We start from the raw sequence: 15,378 nt of genomic DNA, 5'->3' as shown, positions 1-15,378 counted from the left end.
TGTGTAGCTGGACAGTTAGTGACGTAGTGGTGTGTGTAGCTGGACAGTTAGTGACGTAGTGGTGTGTGTAGCTCGACAGTTAGTGACGTAGTGGTGTGTGTGTGTAGCTGGACAGTTAGTGACGTAGTGTCGTGTGTAGCTGGACAGTTAGTGACGTAGTGGTGTGTGTAGTTGGACAGTTAGTGACGTAGTGGTGTGTGTAGCTGGACAGTTAGTGACGTAGTGGTGTGTGTGTAGCTGGACAGTTAGTGACGTAGTGGTGTGTGTGTAGCTGGACAGTTAGTGACGTAGTGGTGTGTGTGTAGCTGGACAGTTAGTGACGTAGTGGTGTGTGTAGCTGGACAGTTAGTGACGTAGTGGTGTGTGAAGCTGGACAGTTAGTGACGTAGTGGTGTGTGTAGCTGGACAGTTAGTGACGTAGTGGTGTGTGTGTAGCTGGACAGTTAGTGACGTAGTGGTGTGTGTGTAGCTGGACAGTTAGTGACGTAGTGGTGTGTGTGTAGCTGGACAGTTAGTGACGTAGTGGTGTGTGTAGCTGGACAGTTAGTGACGTAGTGGTGTGTGAAGCTGGACAGTTAGTGACGTAGTGGTGTGTGTAGCTGGACAGTTAGTGACGTAGTGGTGTGTGTGTAGCTGGACAGTTAGTGACGTAGTGGTGTGTGTGTAGCTGGACAGTTAGTGACGTAGTGGTGTGTGTGTAGCTGGACAGTTAGTGATGTAGTGGTGTGTGTAGCTGGACAGTTAGTGATGTAGCGTCGTGTGTAGCTGGACAGTTAGTGACGTAGCGTCGTGTGTAGCTGGACAGTTAGTGACGTAGTGGTGTGTGTGTAGCTGGACAGTTAGTGACGTGTGTAGTTGGACAGTTAGTGACGTAGTGGTGTGTGAAGCTGGACAGTTAGTGACGTAGTGGTGTGTGTGTAGCTGGACAGTTAGTGACGTAGTGGTGTGTGAAGCTGGACAGTTAGTGACGTAGTGGTGTGTGTGTGTAGCTGGACAGTTAGTGACGTAGTGGTGTGTGTAGCTGGACAGTTAGTGACGTAGTGGTGTGTGTAGCTGGACAGTTAGTGACGTAGTGGTGTGTGTAGCTGGACAGTTAGTGACGTAGTGGTGTGTGTGTAGCTGGACAGTTAGTGACGTAGTGGTGTGTGTAGCTGGACAGTTAGTGACGTAGTGGTGTGTGTAGCTGGACAGTTAGTGACGTAGTGGTGTGTGAAGCTGGACAGTTAGTGACGTAGTGGTGTGTGTGTGTAGCTGGACAGTTAGTGACGTAGTGGTGTGTGTGTAGCTGGACAGTTAGTGACGTGTGTAGTTGGACAGTTAGTGACGTAGTGGTGTGTGAAGCTGGACAGTTAGTGACGTAGCGGTGTGTGTAGCTGGACAGTTAGTGACGTAGTGGTGTGTGTAGCTGGACAGTTAGTGACGTAGTGGTGTGTAGCTGGACAGTTAGTGACGTAGTGGTGTGTAGCTGGACAGTTAGTGACGTAGTGGTGTGTAGCTGGACAGTTAGTGACGTAGTGGTGTGTGTGTAGCTGGACAGTTAGTGACGTAGCGGTGTGTGTAGCTGGACAGTTAGTGACGTAGCGGTGTGTGTAGCTGGACAGTTAGTGACGTAGTGGTGTGTGTGTAGCTGGACAGTTAGTGACGTAGTGGTGTGTGTGTAGCTGGACAGTTAGTGACGTAGTGGTGTGTGTAGCTGGACAGTTAGTGACGTAGTGGTGTGTGAAGCTGGACAGTTAGTGACGTAGTGGTGTGTAGCTGGACAGTTAGTGACGTAGTGGTGTGTGTAGTTGGACAGTTAGTGACGTAGTGGTGTGTGTAGCTGGACAGTTAGTGATGTAGTGGTGTGTGTGTAGCTGGACAGTTAGTGACGTAGTGGTGTGTGTGTGTAGTTGGACAGTTAGTGACGTAGTGGTGTGTGTAGCTGGACAGTTAGTGACGTAGTGGTGTGTGTAGCTGGACAGTTAGTGATGTAGTGGTGTGTGTGTAGCTGGACAGTTAGTGACGTAGTGGTGTGTGTAGCTGGACAGTTAGTGACGTAGTGGTGTGTAGCTGGACAGTTAGTGATGTAGTGGTGTGTAGCTGGACAGTTAGTGACGTAGTGGTGTGTGTAGCTGGACAGTTAGTGACGTAGTGGTGTGTGTAGCTGGACAGTTAGTGACGTAGTGGTGTGTAGCTGGACAGTTAGTGACGTAGTGGTGTGTAGCTGGACAGTTAGTGACGTAGTGGTGTGTGTAGCTGGACAGTTAGTGACGTAGTGGTGTGTGTAGCTGGACAGTTAGTGACGTAGTGGTGTGTGTAGCTGGACAGTTAGTGACGTAGTGGTGTGTGTAGTTGGACAGTTAGTGAGAGGACAGGGTACTATAGATGTAAACCTGTCCTCTTCCCCTCTCAGGGTACTATAGATGTAAACCTGTCCTCTTCCCCTCTCAGGGTACTATAGATATAAACCTGTCCTCTGACCTGTCCTCTTCCCCTCTCAGGGTACTATAGATGTAAACCTGTCCTCTGACCTGTCCTCTTCCCCTCTCAGGGTACTATAGATGTAAACCTGTCCTCTGACCCTCTCAGGGTACTATAGATATAAACCTGTCCTCTGACCTGTCCTCTTCCCCTCTCAGGGTACTATAGATGTAAACCTGTCCTCTTCCCCTCTCAGGGTACTATAGATGTAAACCTGTCCTCTGACCTGTCCTCTTCCCCTCTCAGGGTACTATAGATGTAAACCTGTCCTCTTCCCCTCTCAGGGTACTATAGATGTAAACCTGTCCTCTGACCTGTCCTCTTCCCCTCTCAGGGTACTATAGATGTAAACCTGTCCTCTTCCCCTCTCAGGGTACTATAGATGTAAACCTGTCCTCTGACCTGTCCTCTTCCCCTCTCAGGGTACTATAGATGTAAACCTGTCCTCTGACCTGTCCTCTTCCCCTCTCAGGGTACTATAGATGTAAACCTGTCCTCTTCCCCTCTCAGGGTACTATAGATGTAAACCTGTCCTCTGACCTGTCCTCTTCCCCTCTCAGGGTACTATAGATGTAAACCTGTCCTCTTCCCCTCTCAGGGTACTATAGATATAAACCTGTCCTCTGACCTGTCCTCTTCCCCTCTCAGGGTACTATAGATGTAAACCTGTCCTCTGACCTGTCCTCTTCCCCTCTCAGGGTACTATAGATGTAAACCTGTCCTCTGACCCTCTCAGGGTACTATAGATATAAACCTGTCCTCTGACCTGTCCTCTTCCCCTCTCAGGGTACTATAGATGTAAACCTGTCCTCTTCCCCTCTCAGGGTACTATAGATGTAAACCTGTCCTCTTCCCCTCTCAGGGTACTATAGATGTAAACCTGTCCTCTGACCTGTCCTCTTCCCCTCTCAGGGTACTATAGATGTAAACCTGTCCTCTTCCCCTCTCAGGGTACTATAGATGTAAACCTGTCCTCTGACCTGTCCTCTTCCCCTCTCAGGGTACTATAGATGTAAACCTGTCCTCTGACCTGTCCTCTTCCCCTCTCAGGGTACTATAGATGTAAACCTGTCCTCTTCCCCTCTCAGGGTACTATAGATGTAAACCTGTCCTCTTCCCCTCTCAGGGTACTATAGATGTAAACCTGTCCTCTTCCCCTCTCAGGGTACTATAGATGTAAACCTGTCCTCTGACCTGTCCTCTTCCCCTCTCAGGGTACTATAGATGTAAACCTGTCCTCTGACCTGTCCTCTTCCCCTCTCAGGGTACTATAGATGTAAACCTGTCCTCTGACCTGTCCTCTTCCCCTCTCAGGGTACTATAGATGTAAACCTGTCCTCTTCCCCTCTCAGGGTACTATAGATGTAAACCTGTCCTCTTCCCCTCTCAGGGTACTATAGATGTATACCTGTCCTCTTCCCCTCTCAGGGTACTATAGATGTAAACCTGTCCTCTGACCTGTCCTCTTCCCCTCTCAGGGTACTATAGATGTAAACCTGTCCTCTTTCCCTCTCAGGGTACTATAGATGTAAACCTGTCCTCTGACCTGTCCTCTTCCCCTCTCAGGGTACTATAGATGTAAACCTGTCCTCTGACCTGTCCTCTTCCCCTCTCAGGGTACTATGGAAGAGAAGATCTATGACCGCCAGGTGGCTAAACAGTCTCTGTCCTTCCGAGTGGTGGATCAACAGCAGATAGAGAGACATTTCACCATGAATGAGCTGACGGAGCTCTACGCCTTTGAACCTGACCTTCTGGATGATCCCACTGGCAAGAAGAGCAAGAGGACCACGCCTATGCTGCCAAAGGTACCGAGGCTAGATGGGATGGCTGGGGGGGTATAATCTCTCTAGGACAGGCGTCGGTAACATAGATGTATGTCACTTCTGTCCCAGGAGGATGGGATGTGACTAATAACGAGGAACAATTATATCACTGGTTGTTTGGAGAAATCACAGTTTTGTGTGTGTGTGTGCACGCTCACCTGGCACACTCTCATAAATCTGTGTAGTGGAGGGAACATGCAGCTCATCTGGCCCCCTGCTGTAGTGGAGGGAACATGCAGCTCATCTGGCCCCCTGCTCACCGAGCCCCTGCAGAGGAACAGGTCCAACCCTCGTTACTGTGTTTAAACCCTCTCATTATAGACACACCGCAATATCCTTCACTGGAACAACGATGAACCAAATAACATTTAAATGCCAAGATGCTCTCTGTTAACCTGCTCCCTCTGTGTGTGTGTGTGTGTGTGTGTGTATATAACAGGTTAGTGTGCAGCCAGCTGCCTTTGATCTTTAGAGATGTCATAAACCCTGTTGTTTATCCCTCCCTCGGTCTGTCCGTCCTGCGTCCACCCTCCAGCTCTCTCTCTGTCTCTCGTTCCTTTGTTTCCTCTCCTCCCATGGGTGCAGGTGCTGTGTGACAGGCTGGTTTGGCCCCCGAGGGCCCCACCATGCCGTTTAATGATCTCAGCACAGCCTTTAGAGAGGCTGTCTAACAGCACAACACAGCTGCCCCCGACATTCATCTGTTTACTGCCTTTTATCAAATAGATGGATGAATCCGTTGGAGAGGAGAGATGGATGAGTCTTTTAGAGAGATGGATGAATCCGTTGGAGAGGAGAGATGGATGAATCTTTTAGAGAGATGGATGAGTCTTTTAGAGAGATGGATGAGTCTTTTAGAGAGATGGATGAATCTGTTGGAGAGATGGATGAGTCTGTTGGAGAGATGGATGAGTCTGTTGGAGAGATGGATGAGTCTGTTGGAGAGATGGATGAGTCTGTTGGAGAGATGGATGAATCTGTTGGAGAGGTGGATGAGTCTGTTGGAGTGGAGAGATGGATGAGTCTGTTGGAGAGGAGAGATGGATGAGTCTTTTAGAGAGATGGATGAGTCTTTTAGAGAGATGGATGAGTCTTTTAGAGAGATGGATGAATCTGTTGGAGAGGTGGATGAGTCTGTTGGAGTGGAGAGATGGATGAGTCTGGAGTGGAGAGATGGATGAGTCTGTTGGAGTGGAGAGATGGATGAGTCTGTTGGAGAGGAGAGATGGATGAGTCTGTTGGAGAGGAGAGATGGATGAGTCTGTTGGAGAGGAGAGATGGATGAGTCTGTTGGAGAGGAGAGATGGATGAGTCTGTTGGAGAGGAGAGATGGATGAGTCTGTTGGAGAGGAGAGATGGATGAGTCTGTTGGAGAGGAGAGGTGGATGAGTCTGTTGGAGAGGTGGATGAGTCTGTTGGAGAGATGGATGAGTCTTTTAGAGAGATGGATGAGTCTTTTAGAGAGATGGATGAATCTGTTGGAGAGGTGGATGAGTCTGTTGGAGTGGAGAGATGGATGAGTCTGGAGTGGAGAGATGGATGAGTCTGTTGGAGTGGAGAGATGGATGAGTCTGTTGGAGTGGAGAGATGGATGAGTCTGTTGGAGTGGAGAGATGGATGAGTCTGTTGGAGAGGAGAGATGGATGAGTCTGTTGGAGAGGAGAGATGGATGAGTCTGTTGGAGAGGAGAGATGGATGAGTCTGTTGGAGAGGAGAGATGGATGAGTCTTTTAGAGAGATGGATGAGTCTTTTAGAGAGATGGATGAGTCTTTTAGAGAGATGGATGAATCTGTTGGAGAGATGGATGAGTCTGTTGGAGAGATGGATGAGTCTGTTGGAGAGATGGATGAGTCTGTTGGAGAGATGGATGAGTCTGTTGGAGAGATGGATGAATCTGTTGGAGAGGTGGATGAGTCTGTTGGAGTGGAGAGATGGATGAGTCTGTTGGAGAGGAGAGATGGATGAGTCTTTTAGAGAGATGGATGAGTCTTTTAGAGAGATGGATGAGTCTTTTAGAGAGATGGATGAGTCTTTTAGAGAGATGGATGAATCTGTTGGAGAGGTGGATGAGTCTGTTGGAGTGGAGAGATGGATGAGTCTGGAGTGGAGAGATGGATGAGTCTGTTGGAGTGGAGAGATGGATGAGTCTGTTGGAGAGGAGAGATGGATGAGTCTGTTGGAGAGGAGAGATGGATGAGTCTGTTGGAGAGGAGAGATGGATGAGTCTGTTGGAGAGGAGAGATGGATGAGTCTGTTGGAGAGGAGAGATGGATGAGTCTGTTGGAGAGGAGAGGTGGATGAGTCTGTTGGAGAGGTGGATGAGTCTGTTGGAGAGATGGATGAGTCTTTTAGAGAGATGGATGAATCTGTTGGAGAGGTGGATGAGTCTGTTGGAGTGGAGAGATGGATGAGTCTGGAGTGGAGAGATGGATGAGTCTGTTGGAGTGGAGAGATGGATGAGTCTGTTGGAGTGGAGAGATGGATGAGTCTGTTGGAGAGGAGAGATGGATGAGTCTGTTGGAGAGGAGAGATGGATGAGTCTGTTGGAGAGGAGAGATGGATGAGTCTGTTGGAGAGGAGAGATGGATGAGTCTGTTGGAGAGGAGAGATGGATGAGTCTGTTGGAGAGGAGAGGTGGATGAGTCTGTTGGAGAGGTGGATGAGTCTGTTGGAGAGGTGGATGAGTCTGTTGGAGAGGTGGATGAGTCTGTTGGAGAGGTGGATGAGTCTGTTGGAAAGGAGAGATGGATGAGTCTGTTGGAAAGGAGAGGTGGATGAGTCTGTTGGAGAGGAGAGGTGGATGAGTCTGTTGGAGAGGAGAGGTGGATGAGTCTGTTGGAGAGGAGAGGTGGATGAGTCTGTTGGAGAGGTGGATGAGTCTGTTGGAGAGGTGGATGAGTCTGTTGGAGAGGTGGATGAGTCTGTTGGAGAGGTGGATGAGTCTGTTGGAGAGGTGGATGAGTCTGTTGGAGAGGTGGATGAGTCTGTTGGAGAGGTGGATGAGTCTGTTGGAGAGGTGGATGAGTCTGTTGGAGAGGTGGATGAGTCTGTTGGAGAGGTGGATGAGTCTGTTGGAGAGGAGAGGTGGATGAGTCTGTTGGAGAGGAGCGGTGGATGAGTCTGTTGGAGAGGAGAGGTGGATGAGTCTGTTGGAGAGGAGAGGTGGATGAGTCTGTTGGAGAGGAGAGGTGGATGAGTCTGTTGGAGAGGAGAGGTGGATGAGTCTGTTGGAGAGGAGAGGTGGATGAGTCTGTTGGAGAGGAGAGGTGGATGAGTCTGTTAGAGAGGAGAGGTGGATGAGTCTGTTAGAGAGGAGAGGTGGATGAGTCTGTTAGAGAGGAGAGGTGGATGAGTCTGTTAGAGAGGAGAGGTGGATGAGTCTGTTAGAGAGGAGAGGTGGATGAGTCTGTTAGAGAGGAGAGGTGGATGAGTCTGTTAGAGAGGAGAGGTGGATGAGTCTGTTGGAGAGATGGATGAGTCAGTTGGAGAGGAGGAAGTGTTGGTTGGAGAAGAGAGAGTGTGGGATGTGTATTGATGTTTAACTAGCCATCTAAACCCAGTGATGTTTATATGACAGGGTTTACTGCCCACTATTAAAGATGTCTAGCTGACCGCCTCTTAAACCAGATGACCTGCTCTGTTCTGGCCACAGACTAGTACATCTGTTAGTTCTGCCTGGTTCAGGTACAGCTGTGGGTTCTGGAACAGCTCTTAGTTCTGCTGGGTTCGGGGACAGCTGTTGGTTCTGGTGGGTTCAGATACAGCTGTGGGTTCTGGTGGGTTCAGATACAGCTGTGGGTTCTGGTGGGTTCAGGTACAGCTGTGGGTTCTGCTGGGTTCAGGTACAGCTGTGGGTTCTGCTGGGTTCAGGGACAGCTGTTAGTTCTGCTGGGTTCAGGGACAGCTGTGGGTTCTGCTGGGTTCAGGGACAGCTGTTAGTTCTGCTGGGTTCAGGGACAGCTGTGGGTTCTGCTGGGTTCAGGGACAGCTGTGGGTTCTGCTGGGTTCAGGGACAGCTGTTAGTTCTGCTGGGTTCAGGGACAGCTGTGGGTTCTGGTGGGTTCAGATACAGCTGTGGGTTCAGGTACAGCTGTGGGTTCTGCTGGGTTCAGGGACAGCTGTTAGTTCTGCTGGGTTCAGGGACAGCTGTGGGTTCTGCTGGGTTCAGGGACAGCTGTTAGTTCTGCTGGGTTCAGGGACAGCTGTTAGTTCTGCTGGGTTCAGGGACAGCTGTGGGTTCTGGAACAACTGTTGGTTCAGGTACAGCTGTTAGTTCTGCTGGGTTCAGTACAGCTGTTGGTTCAGGTACAGCTGTTAGTTCTGCTGGGTTCAGTAGAGCTGTTGGTTCAGGTACAGCTGTTAGTTCTGCTGGGTTCAGGGACAGCTGTTAGTTCTGCCTGGTTCAGGTACAGCTGTGGGTTCAGGTGGGTTCAGGTACAGCTGTTAGTTCTGCCTGGTTCAGGCACAGCTGTTAGTTCTGCCTGGTTCAGGTACAGCTGTGGGTTCAGGTACAGCTGTTAGTTCTGCTGGGTTCAGGGACAGCTGTGGGTTCTGGAACAGCTGTTGGTTCTGCTGGGTTCAGGGACAGCTGTGGGTTCTGGAACAGCTGTTGGTTCTGGTGGGTTCAGGTACAGCTGTGGGTTCTGCTGGGTTCAGGGACAACTGTTCTGCTGGGTTCAGGTACAGCTGCAGTACTCTCTCTCTCTCTCTCTCTCCTCAAGCTCTCTCTCCTCACCCTCACTTCTCCTCACCCCCTCTCTCTCTTCCTCACTTCTCCTCACCCTCACTTCTCCTCACCCTCACCTCTCCTCACCCTCACTTCTCCTCACCCTCACTTCTCCTCACCCTCACTTCTCCTCACCCTCACTTCTCCTCACCCTCACTTCTCATCACCCTCTCTCTCTTCCTCACCCTCACTTCTCCTCACCCTCTCTCTCTTCCTCACCCTCACTTCTCCTCACCCTCTCTCTCTTCCTCACCCTCACTTCTCCTCACCCTCACTTCTCCTCACCCTCTCTCTTCCTCACCCTCACTTCTCCTCACCCTCACTTCTCCTCACCCTCTCTCTCTTCCTCACCCTCACTTCTCCTCACCCTCTCTCTCTTCCTCACCCTCACTTCTCCTCACCCTCACTTCTCCTCACCCTCACTTCTCCTCACCCTCACTTCTCCTCACCCTCTTCTCCCCACCCTCACTTCTCCTCACCCTCACTCTCCTCAGCCTCCTCAGCCTCACTCTTCTTCACCCTCTCTCTCCCCTCACCCTCTCTCTCTACTCCATCCCTCTCTTTAAGATACTCATTGACTGTGTCCCAAATGGCAAACTATTCCCTATGTAGTGCACTACTTTAGACCGTATTCCCTATGTAGTGCACTACTTTAGACCCTATTCCCTATGTAGTGCACTACTTTAGACCCTATTACCTATGTAGTGCACTACTTTAGACCCTGTGCACTACTTTAGACCCTATTCCCTATTTAGTGCACTACTTTAGACCCTATTCCCTATTTAGTGCACTACTTTAGACCAGAGCCCTTTGGGCCAAGGAAGCAGCTTGTTTCCTCTTGAGAGGGAGCAGCTATGGGCCCCACTAACCCCAGACACAGGAGAAGCCCCCCCCCCACACACACACACACACACACACTGACAGGCTCTACTGTCTGACTGGCAGCTTCTACTGTCTGACTGGAGCTGTACAGGACTGACAGGCTCTACTGTCTGACTGACAGGCTCTACTGTCTGACTGACAGGCTCTACTGTCTGACTGGAGCTGTACAGGACTGACAGGCTCTACTGTCTGACTGACAGGCTCTACTGTCTGACTGACTGGCTCTACTGTCTGACTGACTGGCTCTACTGTCTGACTGACTGGCTCTACTGTCTGACTGACAGGCTCTACTGTCTGACTGACAGGCTCTACTGTCTGACTGACAGGCTCTACTGTCTGACTGACAGGCTCTACTGTCTGACTGGAGCTGTACAGGACTGACAGGCTCTACTGTCTGACTGACATGCTCTACTGTCTGACTGACAGGCTCTACTGTCTGACTGACAGGCTCTACTGTCTGACTGACAGGCTCTACTGTCTGACTGGAGCTGTACAGGACTGACAGGCTCTACTGTCTGACTGACAGGCTCTACTGTCTGTCTGACAGGCTCTACTGTCTGACTGACAGGCTCTACTGTCTGACTGGAGCTGTACAGGACTGACAGGCTCTACTGTCTGACTGACAGGCTCTACTGTCTGTCTGACTGACAGGCTCTACTGTCTGACTGACAGGCTCTACTGTCTGACTGACAGGCTCTACTGTCTGACTGACAGGCTCTACTGTCTGACTGACAGGCTCTACTGTCTGACTGACAGGCTCTACTGTCTGACTGGAGCTGTACAGGACTGACAGGCTCTACTGTCTGACTGACAGGCTCTACTGTCTGACTGGAGCTGTACAGGACTGACAGGCTCTACTGTCTGACTGACAGGCTCTACTGTCTGACTGACAGGCTCTACTGTCTGACTGACAGGCTCTACTGTCTGTCTGACAGGCTCTACTGTCTGACTGACAGGCTCTACTGTCTGACTGACAGCCTCTACTGTCTGACTGGAGCTTGTCACTTTTACTCAGGTATTATTTTCAATAACAGTGTTGCCACGGAAACTGAAGAGTCTCATGAACGCCCCTGAACATGTCCACTTCTGCCCCCCTCCAGCTGTTCCACTCTGGAGAACACTCAAACCAGCTGTTGGATTTTATTCTCTGATTATATTAACAGATTTTATTTTCCCACTTTTAGGGTTTTGATTGGTGTATATAAAAAAAGAGCTGGGGTTGTGGTGTGTGTGTGTGTGTGTGTGTGTGTGTGTGTGTGTGTGTGTGTGTGTGTGTGTGTGTGTGTGTGTTTCGTAGCTGACTGCTCCATCTCTGCTGTAGGACCACAGCAATAAGATACAGATTGTGGGCTGTCATGACTCACTGACCTTAACCTGACCTTAACCTGACTCTAACCTAAGCTTAACCTTAAGGTGACCTTAACCTAACCTTAACCTGACTCCCTGACCCTAACCTGACCTTAAGGTGACATTAACCTGACCCTGACCTTAACCTGACCTAATCTTCACCTGACCTTAACCTGACCTTAACCTGACCTAATCTTCACCTGATCTTAACCTGACCTAATCTTCACCTGATCTTAACCTGACCTAATCTTCACCTGATCTTAACCTGACCTAATCTTCACCTGACCTTCACCTAACCTTAACCTAACCTTAACCTGACCTAACCTTAGCCTGACCTTAACCTAACCGTGCTGTAACTTCTCTCCTGTAGGACCCCTTTCTAGCTGAGCTGCTCCACAGCAATAAGGGACCAATTGTGGGCTATCATGAACTTGACTCCATGACCTTAACCTAACCTTAACCTGACCTAACCTTAGCCTGACCTTAACCTAACCGTGCTGTAACTTCTCTCCTGTAGGACCCCTTTCTAGCTGAGCTGCTCCACAGCAATAAGGAGCAGATTGTGGGCTATCATGAACATGACTCCCTGCTGGATCACAAGGAAGAGGAGGCTCTCAGCGAGGAGGACCGCAAAGCAGCCTGGGCCGAGTACGAGGCGGAGAAGAAGGTACAGTCAAGTCAGACCTCGAAGCTTTTGACCTCCACTGTGGCCCCGTCGATGTGATAGGGGGGTGCTCCCCCTCCTCTCCCTCTGAGTCCACGATCAGCTCCTTCCTTTTGTTGACTTTGAAGGAGAGGATGTTTTCCTGACACCACTACTGCTGAGTTCCTCACCTCCTCCCTGTAGACTCTGGTCATCGTTGGTAATCAGGCCCACTACTGCTGAGTTCCTCACCTCCTCCCTGTAGACTCTGGTCATCGTTGGTAATCAGGCCCACTACTGCTGAGTTCCTCACCTCCTCCCTGTAGACTCTGGTCATCGTTGGTAATCAGGCCCACTACTGCTGAGTTCCTCACCTCCTCCCTGTAGACTCTGGTCATCGTTGGTAATCAGGCCTACTACTGCTGAGTTCCTCACCTCCTCCCTGTAGACTCTGGTCATCGTTGGTAATCAGGCCCACTACTGCTGAGTTCCTCACCTCCTCCCTGTAGACTCATCATCGTTGGTAATCAGGCCCACTACTGCTGAGTTCCTCACCTCCTCCCTGTAGACTCTGGTCATCGTTGGTAATCAGGCCTACTACTGTTGAGTTCCTCACCTCCTCCTTGTAGACTCTGGTCATCGTTGGTAATCAGGCCCACTACTGTTGAGTTCCTCACCTCCTCCCTGTAGACTCTGGTCATCGTTGGTAATCAGGCCCACTACTGTTGAGTTCCTCACCTCCTCCTCGTAGACTCTGGTCATCGTTGGTAATCAGGCCCACTACTGTTCCTCACCTCCTCCCTGAGTTCCTCACCTGAGTTCCTCCCTGTAGACTCTGGTCATCGTTGGTAATCAGGCCTACTACTGCTGAGTTCCTCACCTCCTCCCTGTAGACTCTGGTCATCGTTGGTAATCAGGCCCACTACTGCTGAGTTCCTCACCTCCTCCCTGTAGACTCATCATCGTTGGTAATCAGGCCCACTACTGCTTAGTTCCTCACCTCCTCCCTGTAGACTCTGGTCATCGTTGGTAATCAGGCCTACTACTGTTGAGTTCCTCACCTCCTCCTTGTAGACTCTGGTCATCGTTGGTAATCAGGCCCACTACTGTTGAGTTCCTCACCTCCTCCCTGTAGACTCTGGTCATCGTTGGTAATCAGGCCCACTACTGTTGAGTTCCTCACCTCCTCCTCGTAGACTCTGGTCATCGTTGGTAATCAGGCCCACTACTGTTGAGTTCCTCACCTCCTCCCTGTAGACTCTGGTCATCGTTGGTAATCAGGCCTACTACTGCTGAGTTCCTCACCTCCTCCCTGTAGACTCTGGTCATCGTTGGTAATCAGGCCCACTACTGCTGAGTTCCTCACCTCCTCCCTGTAGACTCATCATCGTTGGTAATCAGGCCCACTACTGCTGAGTTCCTCACCTCCTCCTTGTAGACTCTGGTCATCGTTGGTAATCAGGCCCACTACTGTTGAGTTCCTCACCTCCTCCCTGTAGACTCTGGTCATCGTTGGTAATCAGGCCCACTACTGTTGAGTTCCTCACCTCCTCCTCGTAGACTCTGGTCATCGTTGGTAATCAGGCCCACTACTGTTGAGTTCCTCACCTCCTCCCTGTAGACTCTGGTCATCGTTGGTAATCAGGCCCACTACTGCTGAGTTCCTCACCTCCTCCTTGTAGACTCTGGTCATCGTTGGTAATCAGGCCCACTACTGCTGAGTTCCTCACCTCCTCCCTGTAGACTCTGGTCATCGTTGGTAATCAGGCCCACTACTGCTGAGTTCCTCACCTCCTCCCTGTAGACTCTCGGCATCGTTGGTAATCAGGCCCACTACTGCTGAGTTCCTCACCTCCTCCCTGTAGACTCTGGTCATCGTTGGTAATCAGGCCTACTACTGCTGAGTTCCTCACCTCCTCCCTGTAGACTCTGGTCATCGTTGGTAATCAGGCCCACTACTGTTGAGTTCCTCACCTCCTCCTTGTAGACTCTGGTCATCGTTGGTAATCAGGCCCACTACTGCTGAGTTCCTCACCTCCTCCCTGTAGACTCTCGGCATCGTTGGTAATCAGGCCCACTACTGCTGAGTTCCTCACCTCCTCCCTGTAGACTCTCGGCATCGTTGGTAATCAGGCCCACTACTGCTGAGTTCCTCACCTCCTCCCTGTAGACTCTGGTCATCGTTGGTAATCAGGCCCACTACTGCTGAGTTCCTCACCTCCTCCCTGTAGACTCTGGTCATCGTTGGTAATCAGGCCTACTACTGCTGAGTTCCTCACCTCCTCCCTGTAGACTCTGGTCATCGTTGGTAATCAGGCCCACTACTGCTGAGTTCCTCACCTCCTCCCTGTAGACTCTGGTCATCGTTGGTAATCAGGCCCACTACTGCTGAGTTCCTCACCTCCTCCCTGTAGACTCTGGTCATCGTTGGTAATCAGGCCCACTACTGCTGAGTTCCTCACCTCCTCCCTGTAGACTCTGGTCATCGTTGGTAATCAGGCCTACTACTGCTGAGTTCCTCACCTCCTCCCTGTAGACTCTGGTCATCGTTGGTAATCAGGCCCACTACTGTTGAGTTCCTCACCTCCTCCCTGTAGACTCTCGGCATCGTTGGTAATCAGGCCTACTACTGTTGTGCCGTTAGTAAACTTGATGATTGAGTTGGAGACGTGCGTGGCCACGCAGTCATGGGTGAACAGGGAGGACAGGAGAGGGCTCAGAACGCACTCTGTCTCAGGGTCTGTCTCAGTCCCAGGGTCTGTCTCTATAACCTCTCTGTCTCTGTCCCAGGGTCTGTCTCTATAACCTCTCTGTCCCAGGGTCTGTCTATAACCTCTCTGTCCCAGGGTCTGTCTCTATAACCCTCTCTGTCTCTGTCCCAGGGTCTGTCTCTATAACCCTCTCTGTCTCTGTCCCAGGGTCTGTCTCTGCGTGTGAACCATGGAGCGTACGGAGGACAGATGGACATGGGAGGAGCTAACAGCTACTTCCCCTTCAACATTGCCGCACTGGCCTCTATGTCCAACCCTCAGCTGGAGGTACCACACACACACACACACACACACACTGGCCTCTATGTCCAACCCTCAGCTGGAGGTACCACACACACACACACACACACTGGCCTCTATGTCCAACCCTCAGCTGGAGGTACCACACACACACACACACACACTGGCCTCTATGTCCAACCCTCAGCTGGAGGTACCACACACACACACACACTGGCCTCTATGTCCCACCCTCAGCTGGAGGTACCACACACACACACACACACACTGGCCTCTATGTCCCACCCTCAGCTAGAGGTACCACACACACACACACACTGGCCTCTATGTCCAACCCTCAGCTGGAGGTACCACACACACACACTGGCCTCTATGTCCCACCCTCAGCTGGAGGTACCACACATACACACACACACTGGCCTCTATGTCCCACCCTCAGCTGGAGGTACCACACATACACACACACACTGGCCTCTATGTCC

The 15,378-nt window shown here is 50.8% G+C and overlaps 1 protein-coding gene across 3 annotated transcripts in view; it reads left to right on the top strand.

Moving 5' to 3' along the window:
• Positions 1-15,378, top strand: part of LOC115126342 (transcriptional regulator ATRX-like) — a 99,851-nt gene that overhangs the window by 74,341 nt on the left and 10,132 nt on the right. For all 3 annotated transcript variants that reach the window (XM_065018266.1, XM_065018267.1, XM_065018268.1), the window contains exons 28-30: positions 4,077-4,268; positions 11,760-11,909; positions 14,804-14,923. In XM_065018266.1, the coding sequence (XP_064874338.1) occupies positions 4,077-4,268; positions 11,760-11,909; positions 14,804-14,923 (462 nt within the window). The remainder of the gene's footprint in view (positions 1-4,076; positions 4,269-11,759; positions 11,910-14,803; positions 14,924-15,378) is intronic.

The sequence above is a fragment of the Oncorhynchus nerka genome, linkage group LG5 (assembly GCF_034236695.1).
Source record: "Oncorhynchus nerka isolate Pitt River linkage group LG5, Oner_Uvic_2.0, whole genome shotgun sequence".
Classification (NCBI taxonomy): domain Eukaryota; kingdom Metazoa; phylum Chordata; class Actinopteri; order Salmoniformes; family Salmonidae; genus Oncorhynchus; species Oncorhynchus nerka.
This window is presented reverse-complemented; position numbering and strand designations above follow the sequence as displayed.